A 19,669-nucleotide genomic window follows, 5' to 3' on the forward strand; every position below is an offset into this window, starting at 1 on the left:
TACCTCTGGCTCTGAGAGTGCAGTTCCTTCAGGGTAGCAGGAATTTCTTCCAGTAGCTCCAGCTGCTCCTGGCTGAGATGCTGTCCGCTTGCCTGGACAACAGTGAACAACACTAACTGGATATTATCTTGCCAGGCTTTGTACTCCAGCAGGAAGTGACGCACACTGCCCTCATATGCCACCTCTTCACCATCTGCCAGTGCTGCCTCCTCATCCTGTATGACAGAATTAAGATCACTGACTGCAGTTCACAGCATAAAAAGCAGCATCATACTACAGCAAACACCAGGCTACAAGTGACACCGAACAGAACTCGTTACTTCTTGCTCACTCGTTACACTTACTGCACTTACTCATATTCACACAGATAATAGTGGGGAAAAACCCCAAATTTAAAATCAGCTGTGCACGATGGGCCTCAGGTGTACCTTGGCCATGGCCCTCAGCAGGTGCTTGACGTCGGCCAGTTGGCGGTTGTGATTAGACAGAATCGTTTTAATAGAGTCCACAAGCAGCTGCAGAGTTTCTCCACAGGTTTCCAGCTGCTGCTCCCGTTCCTCCTGATTCCTCTGCTCTATGCTGAGCTCTTCCTCCAGCTGCCTCTGGGCACAGCTCAGCCAGTCAGGACTGCCTATAGGCAAGTCCGGCACTGGACTCTATAGTAATGAAAAGAATAAAGGCACCCTATTAAGTTTGTCACAGCCTCAGACTACAAGCTAACAGATATGCTATAAAGGGGCTGACAGAAAAATATTTCATGTTTAAAGGAAACAAAAACATTTGGGCTGGCACAACTTCAAAAACAGAAATGCAAAATGGACTCTAAGCATTATATCCCAAAAGTGACTTTACGGCCTCCACCAAGGAGGTTATGTTGGGTGTGTGTGTGTGTGTGTGTGTTAACAGTCCATTAAAATCTGTCTTACATCCACCACCAGCATCCTCAGGGTCAACTTCATGATTTATTGATCCAAAATTAGCAAAAAGCCTTTTAAGTTAGAAATTATGATTCTTCTACATGTGCTGATGTCAACATATAAAAGAACCATCTAAAGATTCAAAATATCACATTTGACCTCCGACCTCATTTATACTTGTGTTTTATCTTTAATGAAAGTACTGTCAAGAGAATGAATGAGCTGCCTGGTTAGTTAGAAATATACTGCAGTATAATATTTAATAAATCCAAATTCCAAACCAGTACCTATGATCCACGACCTGCTCCTACATAATGTTTGTGTAATCATGCTGCCCTGATCACTACAAACTGCTTAAAGAAAACTAAATGAATTTAAACAGAACTGTTCCTCAGGAGGAAGCACTGCCCACACAGTGAGCACAAACCTCCAGCTGCTCTCAGAGCGCTTCTTCAGATTTTTATTCATATGCAGGATTTCTGTGGGTTACTTATTTTGAAGCTTTTCTAAGATCGCTTTAAGTCAATCATAAATGATCATTTCATGTCAAAGGTCCACTCAGTATGTCCTAGCTGGTTTTAAATTGTTAATGTTTAGCCGGCACCTGTAAAGTCCAAAGTATAAAAACTATGAGAAAACCACCCCTCGACTCCCTCGCTCTGCAACCTCAGTAAATATTTGCAGATGAGGGTTTGGGCTCCATTGATAATCTAAGGTTTTACTCAATTGATCATGAAATCCATTTTCTAACTTGTTAACTCTAAGAGTCAGGATGATTATCTATGATGATGCTCATTGGCTAACACACAATGTTCGCCAATGAGCATGTGTGTCCTCGGTTCTCACACAACACCCCCCTTCCCCCGCATTGATATTGTATTGATAACTCTATAAACAACAACAACAACAACAATCATTAATGAGACTATCCTCCTGCCATTACTGTAAATGTAAAATAAATGTAGAAGTTGGTAATATTACAGCCCCATTTCATAATAGAAAACCCTAAACTTTTACCCAAATCCTTTCAGTCACCCCTGGATTATTAAAGATATCATATATTCCATCAAAATATGTTTTCAATATTAACAATACTCATCTAATCACAATTTTGAGCATGCTGTAAGAGACTGATATTCCATATTATCTTTAACATCACTATAATCATGAGGCAACCAAGTTGTTTACATGTGAGCAATATTGCTGAGCAGTAGGTATGGCTTTATTATTGGTCAACGATGAGTCAGTCGGTACAGAAAACAATGCTACACCAGGAAAACAGTTCATCAGCCTTTTGACATGCTGCATGGTCAGAGGTCAAACCCACCAGTCTGTGCAGGAGTTGGAGCTCCAGTGGAGACACTGTGCTGCTAAACTGGGCAGCATATGAGCAAGTCTGCTGGCAGCGCTTTAGCAGTTCAAAGAGTGCTGCATCCATGCTGAGAGCCTCAGGAGATCGGGTCCGAAGGCCCTCGAAGTTGAGGATAGTGGAGCATAGGAAGGTGACCTGGAAAATCATAATAAGAAAATGGGCATTTTCCTCAAAACTGGCTATCACTGATGACAGGAGATAGACATAGCAGCAGTTTTACTTGGCTGGTGCGCTGGTTGTCTCTGGCCACCATGGCACGTCTCTCTCTGATGGTCATCTCAAAGTCCTGCAGGACAGGTGCCAGTGCTGGGTTGGCTCCACCGGCCCACTTCAAACGCTGCTCAATGCTAGCTTCCAGTGAAGCCAGCTTCTCCTGAAGTCACCGGCCGACAGAAATCACAGGACAGGAAAATTTGTTATTTGGAATTTTTATACAAATCACAATTAGTTTTACCTCATTGCAATCACAATCTCTTTGGCAAGACAGGGCAGATTTGTTAAACACAAGATCACAACAATCAAATGTATACACACCACCACCACCACCAGGCTAATCAACACTACAGAGTCACCAATATTATTAGAAATATACAGAAAAAAATCAAGCTGAAGAAAGTCCTGCTGAGCTCGGTCAGCTTGTGGGGCTGATGGGTACTGGAGAGCCAAGCAGAATGTGGCCATAGAATAAGACTTGATGCCTGATGGACTGGCAAGCCATCGGGCTTCTTAGGAGGGGAAAGCATTTTCCTGCCCCAGCTCTATACAGTGAGGATGGACTGCTGCTGACCTGAACTGAGGACACAGCCAGGCAGTGGAAACAATACTTTGAGGATCTCTTCCATCCCACTGACACACCTTCCATGGAAGTAGAGCCAGAGGATTAGGGGGATGGCTTTGTTAAAGTGAAATCAGCTGGCACGTGGATAGTACTTTTCTAGTCTTACTGACTATAGTGCAGTACAACTGCAGCAAGAATGTGGTCAGCACTGCCAGCTAGGGGTGTGCGATATTGACAAAAAATAACATCGATATTTTCTGTAATTTTCTCGATAACGATAATAAATGATATTTTGCATTATTTAAAAATGTGTTCATACAAGAAGTGCAAGCTGGTAAAATATAAGACTTACATCAGTGTTTTTGAGACATTAACTTATTTTTTATTTTATTTAACCTTTATTTAACCAGGAAAAACACATTGAGATTAAAATCTCTTTTTCAAGAGTGTCCTGGGCACAACAAATTTAACTAGAAAAACTTCGGCGAGTTTTTCAAAAGCAATTGCTTGACAAAATGAAAATCAAAAAAGAGACTGTCCAGGGGGATTCCCCCTACATTATAGCAAAATAAATCACAGAAACTACACATCCTCATCTGATCATCCGAGGTGAGCTCCGATAACGTCGCTGGGTTATGACGCAGTGATTGTAACATACCTACTTTAACTTAAAGGAGATTAACATCAATCTTCATTCCGCTAGTCGTGGTTTGTCTTGGACGGCCGTTTCCCGAAACGTTTCATATTCCTCATACTCGCTGATGATGGAACAGGTTAGTTGTCGAGCTGTCTGCTTTCTTACAAAGTCTGCAAACTGCAAACCACCTCCTCGTCTAGGAATTAAGGCGGTAGACTGCGAGGCTGGCGATGTCTGAATTTCCTCCCCTGGCCCAGTGTGTTCACTTATTTCCAGCTTTAGGTGTGTTGTTCAGGAAGCTATGCTAGCGCACAGTACGGGCGCTCTCAATGTGCATGCGCAGCAGCTTGTACTAAAGCATAAAGTAGTGAAAGCGTGGAGCCGAGGCGTTTGATTGTTGTTGTTTTTTTCCCCCTTATTAGCATACTCAATAATGTCAGCTCGCACATCGTTAACACTGTCGTGTTCTTAATTTGAACAAATAACCATAGACCTCCGTGTGCTGACGATCACGTCCTTTATTACATGAAACCCCCAAACAAAACACACCCCGCCCCCTGCTGACTTCCCACAAGTCACCTGGCCTTCCGGGATCACATTCAAGATCCCAAATGTTTAACATTCATTATTCATGAACACCACATCTCCCCTTTTAACAAATAAGAAACACATTTTCTCTAACACATGAGAAACATTTTCTCTACTTCCTTACATTCACCCACTAGGGACACAAATATAACATAACTCTGAAATGTCCAACCTTGTACCCTTTTTGTTAATTAAGTCCAACATAACTCAAATCTTTTATTTTCCTTTTCTTTTTTTTTTTCTCTTTTTTTTTTTTACAGATCTAGTTTAGTAGGCTTCCTCACTATTCTCCCTGATCTTGTCCTCACACCATCAGCTTTCGCAGGAGTAGCAGATGATGAAACAGCTGATGAAGGCTGCTCTGCAGACACTCCTGTCAACCCCTTTTCCACAGTCTTATCTTGCAAAGTTGAATGTAAGGGAATCAAGTGCTTGCGATTTCGCCTCACTGATCCCTGGGGCAAACCCACTGTGTAGGATCGTGGTGTGCCATAATTTTTGATCACAGTTCCTGGTGTTTTTGCATCTGTGATCCAAACTTGTTCTCCTGGAGATAGGTTACTCAACGGTCTGGCACGATGACGCCTGTTGAAGTTAGCAATGTCCATCATCCTCTTTTTGCCTTCTTTTTGAGCCAAGCTGTCGCCGTCTGGCAGAACAGGAACCAAAGTAGAGGGAAGTGCCGGCAGCGTTGTGCGCAACCGTCGGCCCATTAAGAGCTCAGCAGGGCTATATCCGTTCTGCAGCGGTGTAGCTCTATAAGCAAGAAGAGCTAAATAAGGGTCTGCCGCTTTCTTTAACAGGTTTTTCACAGTTTGTACTGAGCGCTCCGCTTCCCCATTACTTTGTGGAAATCTTGGGCTGCTGGTGATGTGTTCAAACCCATATGAGGCAGCAAAAGACTCAAAAACTCGCCCAGAATACTGTGGTCCATTATCTGACATTAGAACCTCTGGGATACCATGTCGGGCAAAAATTGACTTAAGATGAACTATGATCTCACTCGTTTTTGTCCCCTTTAGGAGGGCTATCTCCACATATCTAGAAAAATAGTCCACAACAAGAAGGTAACTTTTCCCTCCCAACTCAAAAAGATCTGTGCCTATTTTTTGCCATGGGCGGGCTGGGTGCTGGGAAGGTATGAGTGGTTCACTGTGATTGTCTCTTTCCTGTATACAAGTTCTACATTTTAACACCATTTCGCTTATTTGCTGACTGAGTCCAGGCCACCACACTGACTGGCGAGCACGGGCTCTGCACTTAACAACTCCTTGATGTCCCTCATGAAGCTTTTCTAACACATCGTTGCGCATCGCTGAAGGGATAACTAGCCGTGAGCCTTTTAGCAACAAGCCATCTTTCACAGTCAGAGCGGCACGTTCTGGCCAGTAATGTTTCAGCAGCGGTTCCTGTTTTTCCAGATTTGGCCATCCTTGTGTGCACCTCTGCATGACACGAGCACAAATGTTATCACGCTGTAACTCTCCTTTAAGTGTGTCCAGGTATGAGGAACTAACCGGCAGATGTGCAACGATATTGTCCACATAGATGTCTGTGTCTTCCATTAGTTCTTTATCAGAATGTGACATCTGTCTCTTAACAGGTGAACGGGACAATGTGTCTGCTGTCCAGAGTGATTTACCTGGGGCGTACTGTATCTCGTACGAGTAGCGCATGAGTCTCATCCTGAAACGCTGGATCCTTGGTGGGAGAAGATCCAAAGCTTGTCCTCCCAGCAGGGAAATGAGGGGCTTGTGATCTGTTTCTAAGCAGAAGTGTTTTCCTATGAGGAAATCTCGAAAACGCTCACATGCCCAAGTAAGGGCTAAAGCCTCTTTTTCCACCTGTGCATAGCGTTGCTCCGTTGGAGAAAGTGACCGCGAAGCATACGCAACCGGTCTCCAGCCTTCCTCCCACCGCTGGAGAAGAACCCCCCCCAGTCCATATGATGAAGCATCTGCAGAAACTTTAGTGTCTCTGTTCGGGTCATACATGGCCAGTACTGGGGGTGAGGTCAGTGCCTCTTTTAAAGTTTTGAATGCTTTGTCCTGGTCTGTGCCCCAGTACCAGCTGTTCCTTTTCGACAACAGCTCACGCAGGGCCTTGTCCTTTTCAGCCAAGTGGGGAATGAACTTGCCCACTTGGTTCACCATACCCAGAAAGCTCCTCAGTTCTGCCACATTACTTGGTTCTGTCATGTCGGTAATTGACTCAGTTTTTTTTTGGATCAGGGCTGATGCCTGAATCTGTGATGATATGGCCCAAGAAGGAAACTTTCCTCTGTGAGAGATCACACTTTTCTACATTCAGCGTCAAACCTGCTTTTTCCAGCCGTTTCAGCGTAGCATGTAGACGGGCATCATGTTCCTCCTGGTTGCAGCCCCACACCAGCAGATCATCAATGTGGCAAATCACTCCCTCCAGTCCTTCTATAACCTCCGCCATCGTGCGCTGGAAGTGCTCAGGTGCAGAACTGATGCCGAAGGGAAGGCGATTAAAGTGAAATCGCCCAAACGGTGTTATGAATGTTGTGAGCTGGGCTGAGTCCTTTGCTAAGGGAATTTGCCAAAACCCCATATTGGCATCCAGTTAACTGAACAGTTTTGCTCCCACCAGCATTCCCAGACTTTGATCAACTGATGGCAGTACGTACTTTTCTCTGCAAACGTACTTGTTCAGTCCTGTGAAGTCCACACACAGTCTCAGCCTGGGACTGTTTGTTTTTGGGACTACCACCAGGCCGGCACACCAATCTGTAGGTTCCTCCACCCGGCTAATGACGCCCAGCTCCTCCATTCTGTGAAGTTCCTCTTTTACCTTTCCTACCAAAGGCAGGGGAATTCTCCTGGGGGCTTTGAGTGAGTATGGCACCGCCTCAGGTTTGAGTTTGATGAGGTATGTGTGTTGCACCTCACCTAGTCCATTGCAGAGTCTGGGATATACCGTTTTTAGAGTGTCCATTGATATAGAGTTCACGCGCACCAGAAGGCCAAGAGCTGTGATGGCAGGCAATCCAAGCAGCGGTGTAGTGAGGTTTTTGACAACGTAGACCTTCTCCATTGTACGCTTGTCTCCATAAATAAGCTGTAGTTTCGTGTAACCTGCAACCACCAGTGGCGTCCGGCCAGGGCCTAACAGGGGTTTTACAGGTTTGTGAAGAACAGGCTTTGCAATGCTTGGGAACAGTCTATTCCAATCTGTTTGAGCCATGGCTGTGACATCCGCACCTGTATCAAGCTTAAATTTTAGTGTGGTGACATTTATTTGTATGTCCGCTGTCCATGCCTGATTTTCTGTGGTCACAGCGCCAAGGAAGAAACTTTCCTCCTCTTCCCCCTCTTCGACGCTTTGCACTTTTTTGTTGTGCCTGCACGCGCGTTGGTAATGTCCTTTCTTTCCACAGAAATGACATTTTGCATCCTTAGCAGGACATTCGTGTTTAGGGTGAGGGGAGCCTCCACACCTGAAGCACTTTGTACTCGATGTGCTTCTGCTTTTACTGTCGACCTGTGGATGTGTTTTAGCACATTTATCTTGGAACTTGTTGTATTTGATTTTCTCAAACTGTTGTCTGCTCTTAACAACTCTGTCAACAGAGCTGACACTTGACTGCGTTGCACTGGCTTCACCTCTCAGAGCACTTTGTTGCCTTTTAATCTCTTCTGATTGTCTTGCCATGTTTACAGCTTTCTCCAAGTCCAAATTTTTCTCCATTTGCATACGCTCTGACAGTCTGATGTCTGCTAAGCCCACTACAATTCTGTCCCTAATTAATTCGTCATGGAGCGGTCCGTAACTGCAGTGCTCCGCTAATGCATGCAGGGCTGTAACGAACGCATCCACTGTTTCATTTGGCTCCTGTTTGCGCATGTTAAATCTTGCGCGTTCGTAAACAACATTTTTCTTCACTACAAAAAAATTTTGGAAGCCTTCTTTCACTTTATCGTACTGGCGCTGGTCTGCGTCGTTTAGCTTTAGTCCTCTCAGGACATCATCTGCTTCGTCTCCCATACAGTATATCAGGGTGTTTACCTGGTTCTCATCCGAACTCAATGACAAGTTACTGGCCTGGCGGAACCTCTCGAAGCGACGAATCCATTTTGTCCATTCCTGTGGTTTAGAAAAATCAAAGGGCTCCGGCGGCTGGATGCTGAACGTAGCGCTGGGAGTATTAGCCACAGTGCTAACTCCTGCCCTCGGCTGCTCGTCCTCTCCGTTATTAGACATCTCCATGCTATTGCTCACCCTTTTCCCTCCTTATCCACTCCCGATGGACCATGGAAGTGTCTCCCCAGCAACACGAGCCACTTCTGACACCATGTCGTGTTCTTAATTTGAACAAATAACCATAGACCTCCGTGTGCTGACGATCACGTCCTTTATTACATGAAACCCCCAAACAAAACACACCCCGCCCCCTGCTGACTTCCCACAAGTCACCTGGCCTTCCGGGATCACATTCAAGATCCCAAATGTTTAACATTCATTATTCATGAACACCACAAACACGGCAATTACGATATTATCGTAGACGATATATATCGCACAACCCTACTGCCAGCAATAAGTCGCATTTGTTCCTATTGGGTGATGGACTTCACCAGGGCTGCCCTCTGTCACCGACAGAATTTCTAGGCGCAGCCAAAAAAGAGACACATTCGCTGGCTTCATCGTGTGATGACCTTCATCTCATTCTGGAGTGGTTTGCAGTCAAGTCTGAAGTGTAAGGGATGATAACTAGCACCTCCAAGACTTGGACCTTGGACCCACTACAGGGTTGCTCCTTGTTTCCAGTCCTCTTTGTGATATTCATGGACAGGATCCTCAAGCCATAGCCAGGGCGAGTTAGCGTCTGTTTGGGGAACCTGGTTTTTTACAGATGATGTGGTTCTGTTGACTTAATTGCAGCTTGACTTTCAGCATGCACTGCAGTGGTTTGTGCCTGAGTGTGAAACCGCTAAAATGAGTGTCATCATCTGCAAGTGTGAAGCCATTGTTCTCTGCTGGTAAGCAAAGGATTGCAGTTATTCCATGATCTTATTAACAGGTGATGGGAAGGTGGAGCAGGAGGTGGACGGGCAGATAACAGCTGGATTGTTGGAAACATGCCCCCCCCCCCCCCCCCGGAAGCTTTTATGTGAACAAAGTATTTGTGTGATGGTCCAAACTGATGGTTCAGTAATGTTGACATAAGATTTTTAAGGTAGCGTTCAAACCTCTTGTGTACGGTTCCTAAATGTGCTCAGTGAAACACACAAAGCTCAAATGTAATTGGTACAGAGCGAAAAAGGTGGAAGCAATCTGGATCTCAGTCACTGTTAGTTTCACCTACACTTTCCCTACTGTAATGCAAATGCTGCAAAACCTCTGCATTTTCTGTAGGACATGGGCATAATGCACTTTTCTTGAACTGCCCAGAAACACTTATGTTTCGCTATGAGTTTGAAGACATCTGATCTAAAACTCACCTGAATGGCAACAATGGCTCCTTCATCCTGACTCAGCTTATACAGCTTCTTCTTCATGTTGCTGAGGATGACAGAACGAGGAGGAATGCTGACACTTAGAGGCTGATTGCTGGGCCCTAGCACATCCTCGTGCTGCCACTGCAAGAAGATACATAGAAACAAACCAATAAATGTAGTGGTATACTTGGACAAGCCACCACCGATATAATCTCTCTCTAGTTCAGTTAACTGTGATTACATGCCATATAAAATTATGTCAGAGATGATCTGACTTGTGATCTGATTTGTTTTTTAATAATCGAGTTATTTGATGAATCATAATTTTATGAATGAGCATGGTGTTCCTTTCGTTGCAGTACTTTGTGTCAATCATTTTCAGTTTTGAATCAGGGGCTCTAATGTACGATTATTAGGGGAAAGGTTTTCACAGGAGTCCACCCTTACTGCTTCCACAGGAATGAAGAGGGTGAGCAGCAGCCAGGTGCTCCTAAAGCAACTGCACTTGATCAATTGATCATCGGCAAGTGTGTGTTCACACAATGCCAAAATCTACCCACAAGTGGATGTCCCAGCAAATTCAGGCCAGGGTCAGACCGTGTAGTCCTCAGAGAAAGTGCAAAAAACCCACGAGCTCTAGTTCAGACTCTACAGGCCTCAGGCAGCATGTTAAAGGTTAAAGTTCATGACAGCACAATTAGAAACAAACTGGACACGTATGGCGGGTTTGGAAGGGGTGCCAGGAGAAAACGTCTTCTCTCTAAAGAGAACATGGCAGCATTAAGTTACAAAGCTGCATCTGAACAAACCAAAGGCTTGTGGAACAAAGTCCTTCGGACAGAGGTGACCGAAGTGGAGATGTTTGTCCATTATGTACAGGAGCACGTTTGGAGAAACCAACCACAGCATATCAGCACAAACACCAGAGCAGCACAGTGGTGGAGGGATCAGAATTGGGGTTTGTTCTGAAGGACCCGGGCACCTTGCACTCATTGAGTCGACCATGAACTCTTCTGTAAACCAAAGTCAGAATTGAGGCCAGCTAAACACAATGATCCCAATCACAGCAGCAGATCTCCAACAGAACGGCTGAAAAAGAATCACAGCCCAAGGTCCAGACCTCGACCTGGCTGAGATGCTGTGGTGGGACCTTCAGAGAGCCGTGCATAAAGGAATGACTACAATGAACTGAAGCACCCTTGTAAAGAAGAGCGGGCCAACAATCCTCCACCATGATTTAAATACTTGATGAAACAATTTCAGTTAAAAGCTACTGAATAATGGGGGGTGGTCATATTTAACAGGCACTTTTATCTGTGAGTCAGATGTTAAATAAGCATTCATGTAAGTATAATCCAATAAGATTATGCTTACATAGAGCTGCTATTACATGCTATTAAAGAATTTAGATCAAGCCACAAAAACTGGACTGGAAACTTTCCAGTTACTAATCTTAGTATCAAGTGTCGCTCACATGACACGCAAAATATTACAAATAACAAAAAGGTCAGAGTACCTGAATCTGTAACAAAGGCATTTTTGTGTGGTGATATTTTGCATTACCAACTCTATATACTGCAAGCAGAGATATTTTTCAGAGTTTGTGAGTTGAAATGTAACAAATATGATCTTGGAATAGGATATATCATCACAACTCAAAAAGCATCGACACACACTTCTGTGTGTACCTGGAACATAGCGATGTGCAGCTGGCTCCTCTGCAGGCTGGCCTTGGCAGCCTCTAAGTTGCTGTCCAACCTCCTCAGCAGGTCCACTTTCTTCCATGCTGTGTCATAGGATGAGACCAGCACCGTGGCTCTGTTCAACAAGAGCTGGGAGACTCGGCCTGACGTCAGACCCTGCTCCACGGCCTTCTTACAAAGCTCGTCCAGAGAGACCTTGAGAGAAACCATACACGGGGGTACAGGGAAGATTACTTCTTGGTATTCTTTACACTCTGAACACTGGCATAGTAAATCATAGTATCCACTTTACATTTATGCTAACAAGACCCATGACTGATGGGCATATCCTGCCACGATTAATGAAAATAAAGAATAGCCCTATTTCATAACAGACACCCTTCATTTTATTACCCTCTGCAAACTCATTTCCCTCATTTGGAGGCCTTGCCCTAAACATTTATCCTTTTAGTCACCCCCTAAAGATATAATACAGATTCCAGTATAATTACTTCCATACTCAACATACCTTGCTCTCTGCACCAAAGTCTTTTGCTTCCACCTGAGCGACAATGTCCACACCAAGGGCAGAGAGGGTGCTGCAGAGGGCCAGGCTGAGAGCTTGGCTGGGCATACCCATGAGCATCTGCCGGACAAACTCAGCAGTGAAGGCCTTGATGGGACGAATCATCTGTTCCTCACTGGCCACTGCCGCACCCGACCCTGTTGCATTGGGTCGGCCATACAGGGGTTTCCCCAAACCAACAGGTCCATTTGTAGGTAACAGGTCCTCAGCTGGGGGACAGGTACCTGCCAACATTTGTCCCAGTCATTATACAGCTCCGAGAAAATCTCATTATTTAAATAACCAAGCTCACAAATAACAAAGCTATATTCGCTTTTTTGGGAAACAGTTTGACTTTGTCTAAAAGTGAGACATGCTGTATAAATCAATATGGTAACGATGCTTCAACACAATGTTTCAGGCATGTGTTCCACAACTCTCCCTACAGCCAAAAGGCTTCTTTACTGAACTCAGCGTTCATGCAGGCGAGTGGGAGGTTTGAACCACACGATGAGCTCATCCTCCGTCCTTGTTGTCTGTGTGGCTGTGAAGAGCTCTTACCAGCCAGAGTCTGAGCGAATGAGGAACACAGCCTAAAGAAGTCCCTGATGGTCTGCAGTCTCTTGAGGAAGAACACCTCTTCCATCAGCTGACGCTGATTCAGGCTATCAAAAAAGTGGAGCTGTGTGGCTCGGGCCTCTCTCAGAACATCCACCTTCCTCCAGAGGGGTGGCACCTCCAAAGAACTCAGCTAAGGATACAAAGAGCAGAGTGATATTAGATTAGAGCATGTTAACTTTTATGCATTGATAACCACAAGTATTTATCCAGGAAACAACAAAGCAAGTGATGCAGACTAGTTCCTGCAGAGCAGAAAAGCTGGTTAGGCCCATGTCCACCCTAAACCTGCACCATCTGTGTCACATCTGCCGCCTTCTACATTATGCTGATGCATGTCTCTATGGTGTGCACTGGAAATCAAGGAACCTGCAGGCTAGTTACTATGCAGACCTCTGCTTTTATTAGAACATCTAGAATAAACAAGATAAACTATAATACAAAGAAACACAAGAGCGCCAACTAGTGGGGAAAAATGATGCCTGTTGCACTGTATTATCCCTGTTTGATGTCACCCAGTTATTGAGTGGACACCATTTTTCTAGTTTAACAGTGACCTTGATGTTGACCCCAGTGACCCCATATACAATCCTAACCTTGCTTCGATCATAAGCCATCATTCAGTAAGAGTAAGGAGCAGACACTTATGGGTGATATGTCCTGACTTTCAACCAGCGTATAATAATAAAAATTCACCATAAATCCTAAAAGATATTAACAGACTCAGCAATGGTCTTGCATGTGAGTTTAAGCCTATCATCACATTAACTGAATTTGCAGAAAAGGGAGCTCTACCTTTTCAGTGAGCTGCCCAAAAGCAGTCTCCAGCTGAGTGAACATGCCATCAAAAGCAACCAACAACATTTGACCTGCAGACATCTTCGGTGTGTCCTGGCCCTGTCCGTCCATGCTACGAGGCTGAATCAGCTCAGAGTACTGGGCACGCAGCATTCTGAGCATTAAAAACAAACACAAGTTTCTCAGAAGAAAAAAACTGCTTTGGATTCGAAGCATGCAGGCTGGTAGACAGTTAAGCAGCACTGTGTATGCACAAAATTCAACCTGGTGATGTGGAGGCAGTGATTGCGGCCGTTGTGGTCCAGGCCTGTGGTGGTTTGCAGACTATCGGCCAGACCCTGCAGGCCAAGACCATCAGAGCTCTGATCTACCAGCTGCTCCAGTTCTGCCAACATGGACTCCAAGGTGGGCTCTCCCTTTACCATACAGCGCAGAGCCTCTGGAAAGATAATCTGACGGAAGTTGGTGTTCAGTTCCTGCAGTAAACAAGACGACAGACCAGACCAGTGGAAGAAATTCAGTTCTGCCTTTTCCAGTCACAGCTACATTTCTGTACACACGAGAATACACGGCTTCACACTGTCACTGGCTGATTTCACAGTGTTTTGGGGGGCACCCACCTGCAAGCACGTATACACAGCATTGGCCAGATAAACAACCTGGGTGGTAGCTGAAGGTGGCGGGAGCTCCAGGTCATGAGCTAGGAGCTGGCAGCGCTGTAGCAGTGTTACAAGGGAGCTGACATTCCCAATCATACAGCAGAGCTCCTCCAAAAACCACGCCCCATCCCGAGAGGTCAGGTCTACAAGCTGCTCCCCAGCACTGGCTGCTGCACCCTCCATTACCAGGTTACGCCTAGGGTGGAGCGAGCACACACACACACACACACACACACACACACACACACACACACACGGTTTATTCGATCCATTGCAACTATTAATCTAGCATCCACCTACCTGCCCACCCACTAAACACAAATATACTGGTACAGAAATAAAGACATGGTGTAATATGCTATGCATTATTGTTCAGAAGATGAATTTACCTAATTTTAGAACCTGATAATGACCAGATATTCTTTTATTATGTCCTGTAATGTGTGTGTCCTCCTTAAGGCCGTTACACACCGGATGCATAGCAAAAAAAAAAAAAATGACATGAAATTCCAAATATTTCAAATGTGAACTTGTGTAACCTACATACACTCTGAATGTGTTACATTTTTGTGAATAATTCATCCTCAAACAAACAAAAAAAAAAAAAAAAGTGATGATGTAATGAGGTCCTGATGTTTCTAAACAAGAGAAGGAAGAAAGAGATTCGGGTTTCATCCAACTCTCCTGAGAAAGCAGCAGGGACAGTTTCATGGTTTGATCCCGGAGTTGAAGCTGCATCACGGCCGCTTTTGTACATATTTCATGATGTCAAATGAGATGAGATGAGATCTTGTTGCCAATTGCAGCGCTCTGATTGGTTAGATCAGTTTATTCATTGGAAAATAAAAATCAAACTTGATCTGAAAACATAAATGCCACAAATTCGTCCTGTGAAACGACGCGGTTGGTGTGAAGGGCTGCATTCAGAACAGGCGAGTCTGAAAAATATTTTTAAGGCACAAAATATACACATCTGGTGTGCGACAGGGTTAGGGCCTTTATAAGAGAAACAGATGAGGCTGCGGAGGTGGTGCGGGTCTGCTCGAGTCTACAGACCCGACCGTCCTCTGTGAAGAGAGGACTGCTGTGGCTATGCCAGCAGTGGATGATTTCAAGAAGCGCTCGGGGAGGGTTCATCTGCTTCTGAATGTAAATAAGAAGGGTGGTGATTGGCTTCAGATGGAAGGGAGTGGCTATCCGGACTGTGTCTATCCTGGGACAGTACATGGACACCAGGCTGTATACAGGAAAGGGATGAGCAAGGAAGCTGAAAATGATCAAGTCTCCAATTTTCATAAAAACATTTTCAATATAAAGATTCTTCTTAGCACTTAGTTAAAATTCTTTTGCTGTCCTGAACATCAGAAAATGTTGTTTCCTCACTCTGCTCAGACTTCCCTGCAGCTGCACTCCTGTTTGTCTTCAGTAAGTGAAAAGCTGCTCTGCTGGCCTGAGATCAGGTTGGTGAAGAGGATCCCACTTCTTTGCTCAGTTTTGCAGCCTTTTTCTGGATCTGAGCAGAGTACGGCCCTGTACACGTCATCCTGCCACTTCTACAAACACCAGTGACTGAGAACTGTGCAGGCTCTTTCAGATCTTTAAGCCTAACCTGCCATTCCTGCTCTTAAATTTTTAACCGGTGGTTTGCACCTTGCTGTAAATCCTCTGTATTTCCATTCATGAAGGCTTCTCGATTGTAGACTCTGACAATGACACACCTGCGTACTGAGAACCTGAGTGTGTTCATGATGCTGTGAAGGGTTTTTAATGAACCACACAAAGGTTTATTTGGTTTTTCAGCCTAACGATGCCCTCCTTCATCAGCATCTCTTTGGACCTCATATTGAAGCATTTCAGTGAACAGCTACCCGATGTTTATCCATCTGTCTGTCCATATGCTTGTTTTGGTCAAAGTATTGACCTACAGTACAGACATAAATGTAGACTTTGCAAATAAATCACCAAAGATCATCACAGGGGCTTAAAACAGTTCTTTTCACCTCTTCTGACTGCTTCAACTGCTCATTGTGAAAGTCTGGTCTACTACCTAGATTAATCTTTTTAGCCAACCTATTCAGCTTTTAATTTTTAGCAGCACAGCAGACAAAGGATGGTAGTAACAAGAACCCCAGTCTACTTTTCATTAGACTCCATGTAAAAGCAGCAGAGTGAAACGTGGAATTAAAAAATATGAATTAAACCTGCAGAGCGTGCAGAGGGCAGAGGTGATGATTGCAGCCAGGCTAAGAGAACCTGGCTCTCCATTCTCCCGCAGGAAAACTGTAATGCAGTGTTCAATCTCCTGCAGCTGCTCCTCGCAGGCCGCTACATTTGTACCCTCGGCCTTCAGCCGCTCTGCTTGGTGCATCATTCGCTCATTGGTGTCAGCCACTTGGCGCTGCAGAGTTAACTCCACACTGGAAAGGAACTGGCAGGAGGCAGCAGAAGGCTGGGGGGCAAACAGCACCTCGTATCTGTGAAGAGAGAGAAACTAAATTTAGCTGTTGGCATGACGAGTACGAGTGTAGTGCTGTCCCTGCCACTGTAGCACTTGGGACAGAGCACAAAACTGGGGGGGGGGGGGGGGGGGGGGGGTGTGTTACTGTGCTTTTGATACTAGATTACTTTCCTGAAGATATGATGGAATTATGGGTGAGATTTCAAAACCACAGCAGTGGAAGATTGATAGCTAGTGTAACTCCTTTTGTGCACGCAGCTACTTCACTTTGACCTTTGACCTCCACCTTCCTGAGCCGCTTCTCTCGGGGCTGCTGGTGGAAGCAGCAGAGATTCAGACTAACTGTACTCTGGAAGTCTGCATCTTAAAAATGTTTTACAACTTCTAAACTAGTTGGTATCACAATTTAAATAATGAGAAGCAATCTAATGCTAATTAGCATTAGCACACTGCTCTGGAAAAATAATACACAAGCATAACTGGCATCCCTAGTTTGGTTATAGCTGATCTCTGGCGTACAGACACACAGCTTGGTGACTTGTTTGTGGCATTTCGTTGTTAACCAGGAGGTGGTGCTGCTATTTCTCCTGGTCTCTTTGGTGCCTCACATGTGAGTAACTGTAAGGCTGTGGTCCAGCTTTTTGAGGGGGCATAAACTCCTTTATTAAAAACTCCTTTATACATCATCTTAACGCATAATGACAAATCCCATTACTGCTTCATTTTCATTAAAAGCATTTCTAAAATATAAATCTGCCTGCTGCCATTGCTGCAGACTGTCTACATGAACCCGGTGGAGAGAACCTACTCTGAAGAGGTTAATACAATCATACCCACCCACAGCACCTGCTGGCTTTTACTGACTTGTTATGAGTCAAAATAAAAATTGTTTATGTGTAGTGTAACCACTAGTTTAGTTTGACATTTTTATAATTCTTTGATTTGAAAAGTTTTTTAAAAAGGCAGAGACATCAGCCACCCCCCAAACCAGAACTCAGCTGTTCAGCACACCAACAGCACAATATTAATGCTCCACAAAGTGCGCAGCACTCCGTGTTCTACACTTTACACAAACTGAAGACTTCCAGGCATCCGACAGTATGCAACAGCTCGATCCTTTTCTATTCCAGCTCCTCAGCCATGACCAGAGCACCTGAGTTACAGCGCTTTCTAAAATCATCTAGTAACTAGCAGCCTGAGCTGCTGTTCACCAGTTAGAGTCACAACTCATCAGTGGCTCGAATATTGTGCCCAATCTGCACTGCACACACAGGCCATTTTCAGGAGCAATTGGAAGCAAAGAGTTTGCACTGTGGAGCAGTACTCCACCAAGGAAAATAAAGTTCTTAATAATGGCTACAGGTATTAGCCTTTCAAACCAAATAAGAGTTAGCACCACTACTGAGTATCAGAAACTTTAGAACGTACTCTTTATGTGGAAAAGGGAAAGTGTAATACAACTCCTTACTGTCTGTAGATGTGCTGGCAGTGATCCACTGTCATGTCTCTCAGCAGTTCTTCCAACCAGGCCTTCCACTGATGGGACCTGTGGAATACTAGGGTAGCCCGTGGGTACAGCAAAGCCACTGTGGCATAGCTGTGAAGCTGCTCCAGGCAGCTGCGAAGTGCTGCACGGCGCTGCTGCAGCAAGGTGCTCACCTCTGCCTCCAGGCTCTCACACTGGCTAATTAGGTGGGCCTGACCTGCATTTTGCAAGAAGGCTGTAGCTGGCACATAGCTTGGAGGACCTAATGGGACAGCCAAGAACAAGATATAGCACAGTTCATTAAAATCAAATACCAAAATAGCTTTATTATACTAATTTATGACATTACACTAAAAACCTGGAAGGCACTAGGTGAATGCTGACTTAACGTGTCACACAAACACTTTAGTTTATTGGCTACTGATTCTAAAATAATCAGGTTTCCTTCTTAGGGCCTGGGGGCTGTTTTGGTGGGGGTCACAAGCATGGTCATCTCCCTTCAATCATGTCTGTGTAATTCTGGTCTAAACATTCAAGTGATACCAACCACGGGAACCATTAAAACTGAGGAAAGAGACAAATTATCATACACAGACTGATATTTGCTGACTTGCCCCGCTGAGCTGAAGTGTACCGGAGAAGGTGAGTAACACCTTTTCTTCCTTTCTCCATTATTTTGTTATTTTGTTTCAAAAAGGAATTCTTTAGCTTTTTGAAAGCCAATATGATGTCAGTGAGTCCTGTTTCATTTGATATACTTTTTAAGCAAAATACACCTTAGCAACAGCCAGACATCTGCTGAAATACACCACATTCAGAAACCTACCTAAGGAGAAAGGGACGGTATTTTATACAAGATGCTTTTTAAAAACAAAACAAAAACTACATTCATCCACCCTTGTTGCAACATTTTCATTGGACTGACCAAGATCGATAGGGTTACTTATGTCCTGCAGCAGGCTGGCAAGCTGTGTGGCCTCCAGGCTGGAAAATGCTGCTTGGTACTGGGAGATCCACTGGTCCAGCTCAGCTAGTTTGCTCTGAATGGCCTCCTGCACAGTCCGCTGTCGTGACTGCAGCTGGGTGTGTTCAGAGTACCTGTGAGCAGGAAGGCTGGGTGAATGAGAGTTCAGAATGTTTTTGCATATACTGTAGGATTTGTGTTACCATCTTCCTGGATTTCCTGTGTATAAGGCCATTTTAAGGCCGGATGTGCCACAAATGGTTGGCTTTGATTTTTTTCCATAAGTTTTTTTATTTTGAAATTTACTTTGGCCAAGCAAACATTTGATGTGCTTTGAAACAGTGCCTCTTAGTAAAAGTCTTCAAACAGCGACACAAGAAGTACGGTCATATTCTTTAGTCTTCAGATTCCATTTCTATTGAAAGACAAAGACTGCAACTAGAATCAGGTGCCAACAGTGAGAACCCTCTCAGTGAATGACAGGTGGGCCCGTCTTATTTAAAGTTTGGACATGTAGTGCCTGGTGTCATGTTAGATATTCAAGAGTGGTGTCCAGAAAAAAAAAAAAAAAAAAAAAAAAAGAAGAGGCTGCCAATGATACTGTCCAATTATGTAAAAGATAACCAAGAAATATGCAGAACTGTTTGTTCTGCATATTCTCTTTTAATCAGAAAGAGACTGC

General features: G+C 44.5%; 1 protein-coding gene across 1 annotated transcript in view; it reads right to left on the reverse strand.

The window, feature by feature from the left end:
• The window catches only part of smg1 (SMG1 nonsense mediated mRNA decay associated PI3K related kinase), a 74,022-nt gene that overhangs the window by 3,508 nt on the left and 50,845 nt on the right, over positions 1-19,669 (reverse strand). The window contains exons 47-60 of the mRNA XM_030725509.1: positions 18,949-19,121; positions 18,006-18,285; positions 16,281-16,553; positions 14,041-14,275; positions 13,685-13,896; positions 13,418-13,574; positions 12,566-12,755; positions 11,969-12,249; positions 11,446-11,655; positions 9,761-9,898; positions 2,510-2,662; positions 2,245-2,424; positions 429-656; positions 4-215 (exon numbers count right to left, since the gene is read on the reverse strand). Coding sequence (XP_030581369.1) covers positions 4-215; positions 429-656; positions 2,245-2,424; positions 2,510-2,662; positions 9,761-9,898; positions 11,446-11,655; positions 11,969-12,249; positions 12,566-12,755; positions 13,418-13,574; positions 13,685-13,896; positions 14,041-14,275; positions 16,281-16,553; positions 18,006-18,285; positions 18,949-19,121 — 2,922 coding nt within the window. The remainder of the gene's footprint in view (positions 1-3; positions 216-428; positions 657-2,244; positions 2,425-2,509; positions 2,663-9,760; positions 9,899-11,445; positions 11,656-11,968; positions 12,250-12,565; positions 12,756-13,417; positions 13,575-13,684; positions 13,897-14,040; positions 14,276-16,280; positions 16,554-18,005; positions 18,286-18,948; positions 19,122-19,669) is intronic.

The sequence above is a fragment of the Archocentrus centrarchus genome, unplaced genomic scaffold, assembly GCF_007364275.1.
Source record: "Archocentrus centrarchus isolate MPI-CPG fArcCen1 unplaced genomic scaffold, fArcCen1 scaffold_58_ctg1, whole genome shotgun sequence".
In the NCBI taxonomy this organism is placed as follows: domain Eukaryota; kingdom Metazoa; phylum Chordata; class Actinopteri; order Cichliformes; family Cichlidae; genus Archocentrus; species Archocentrus centrarchus.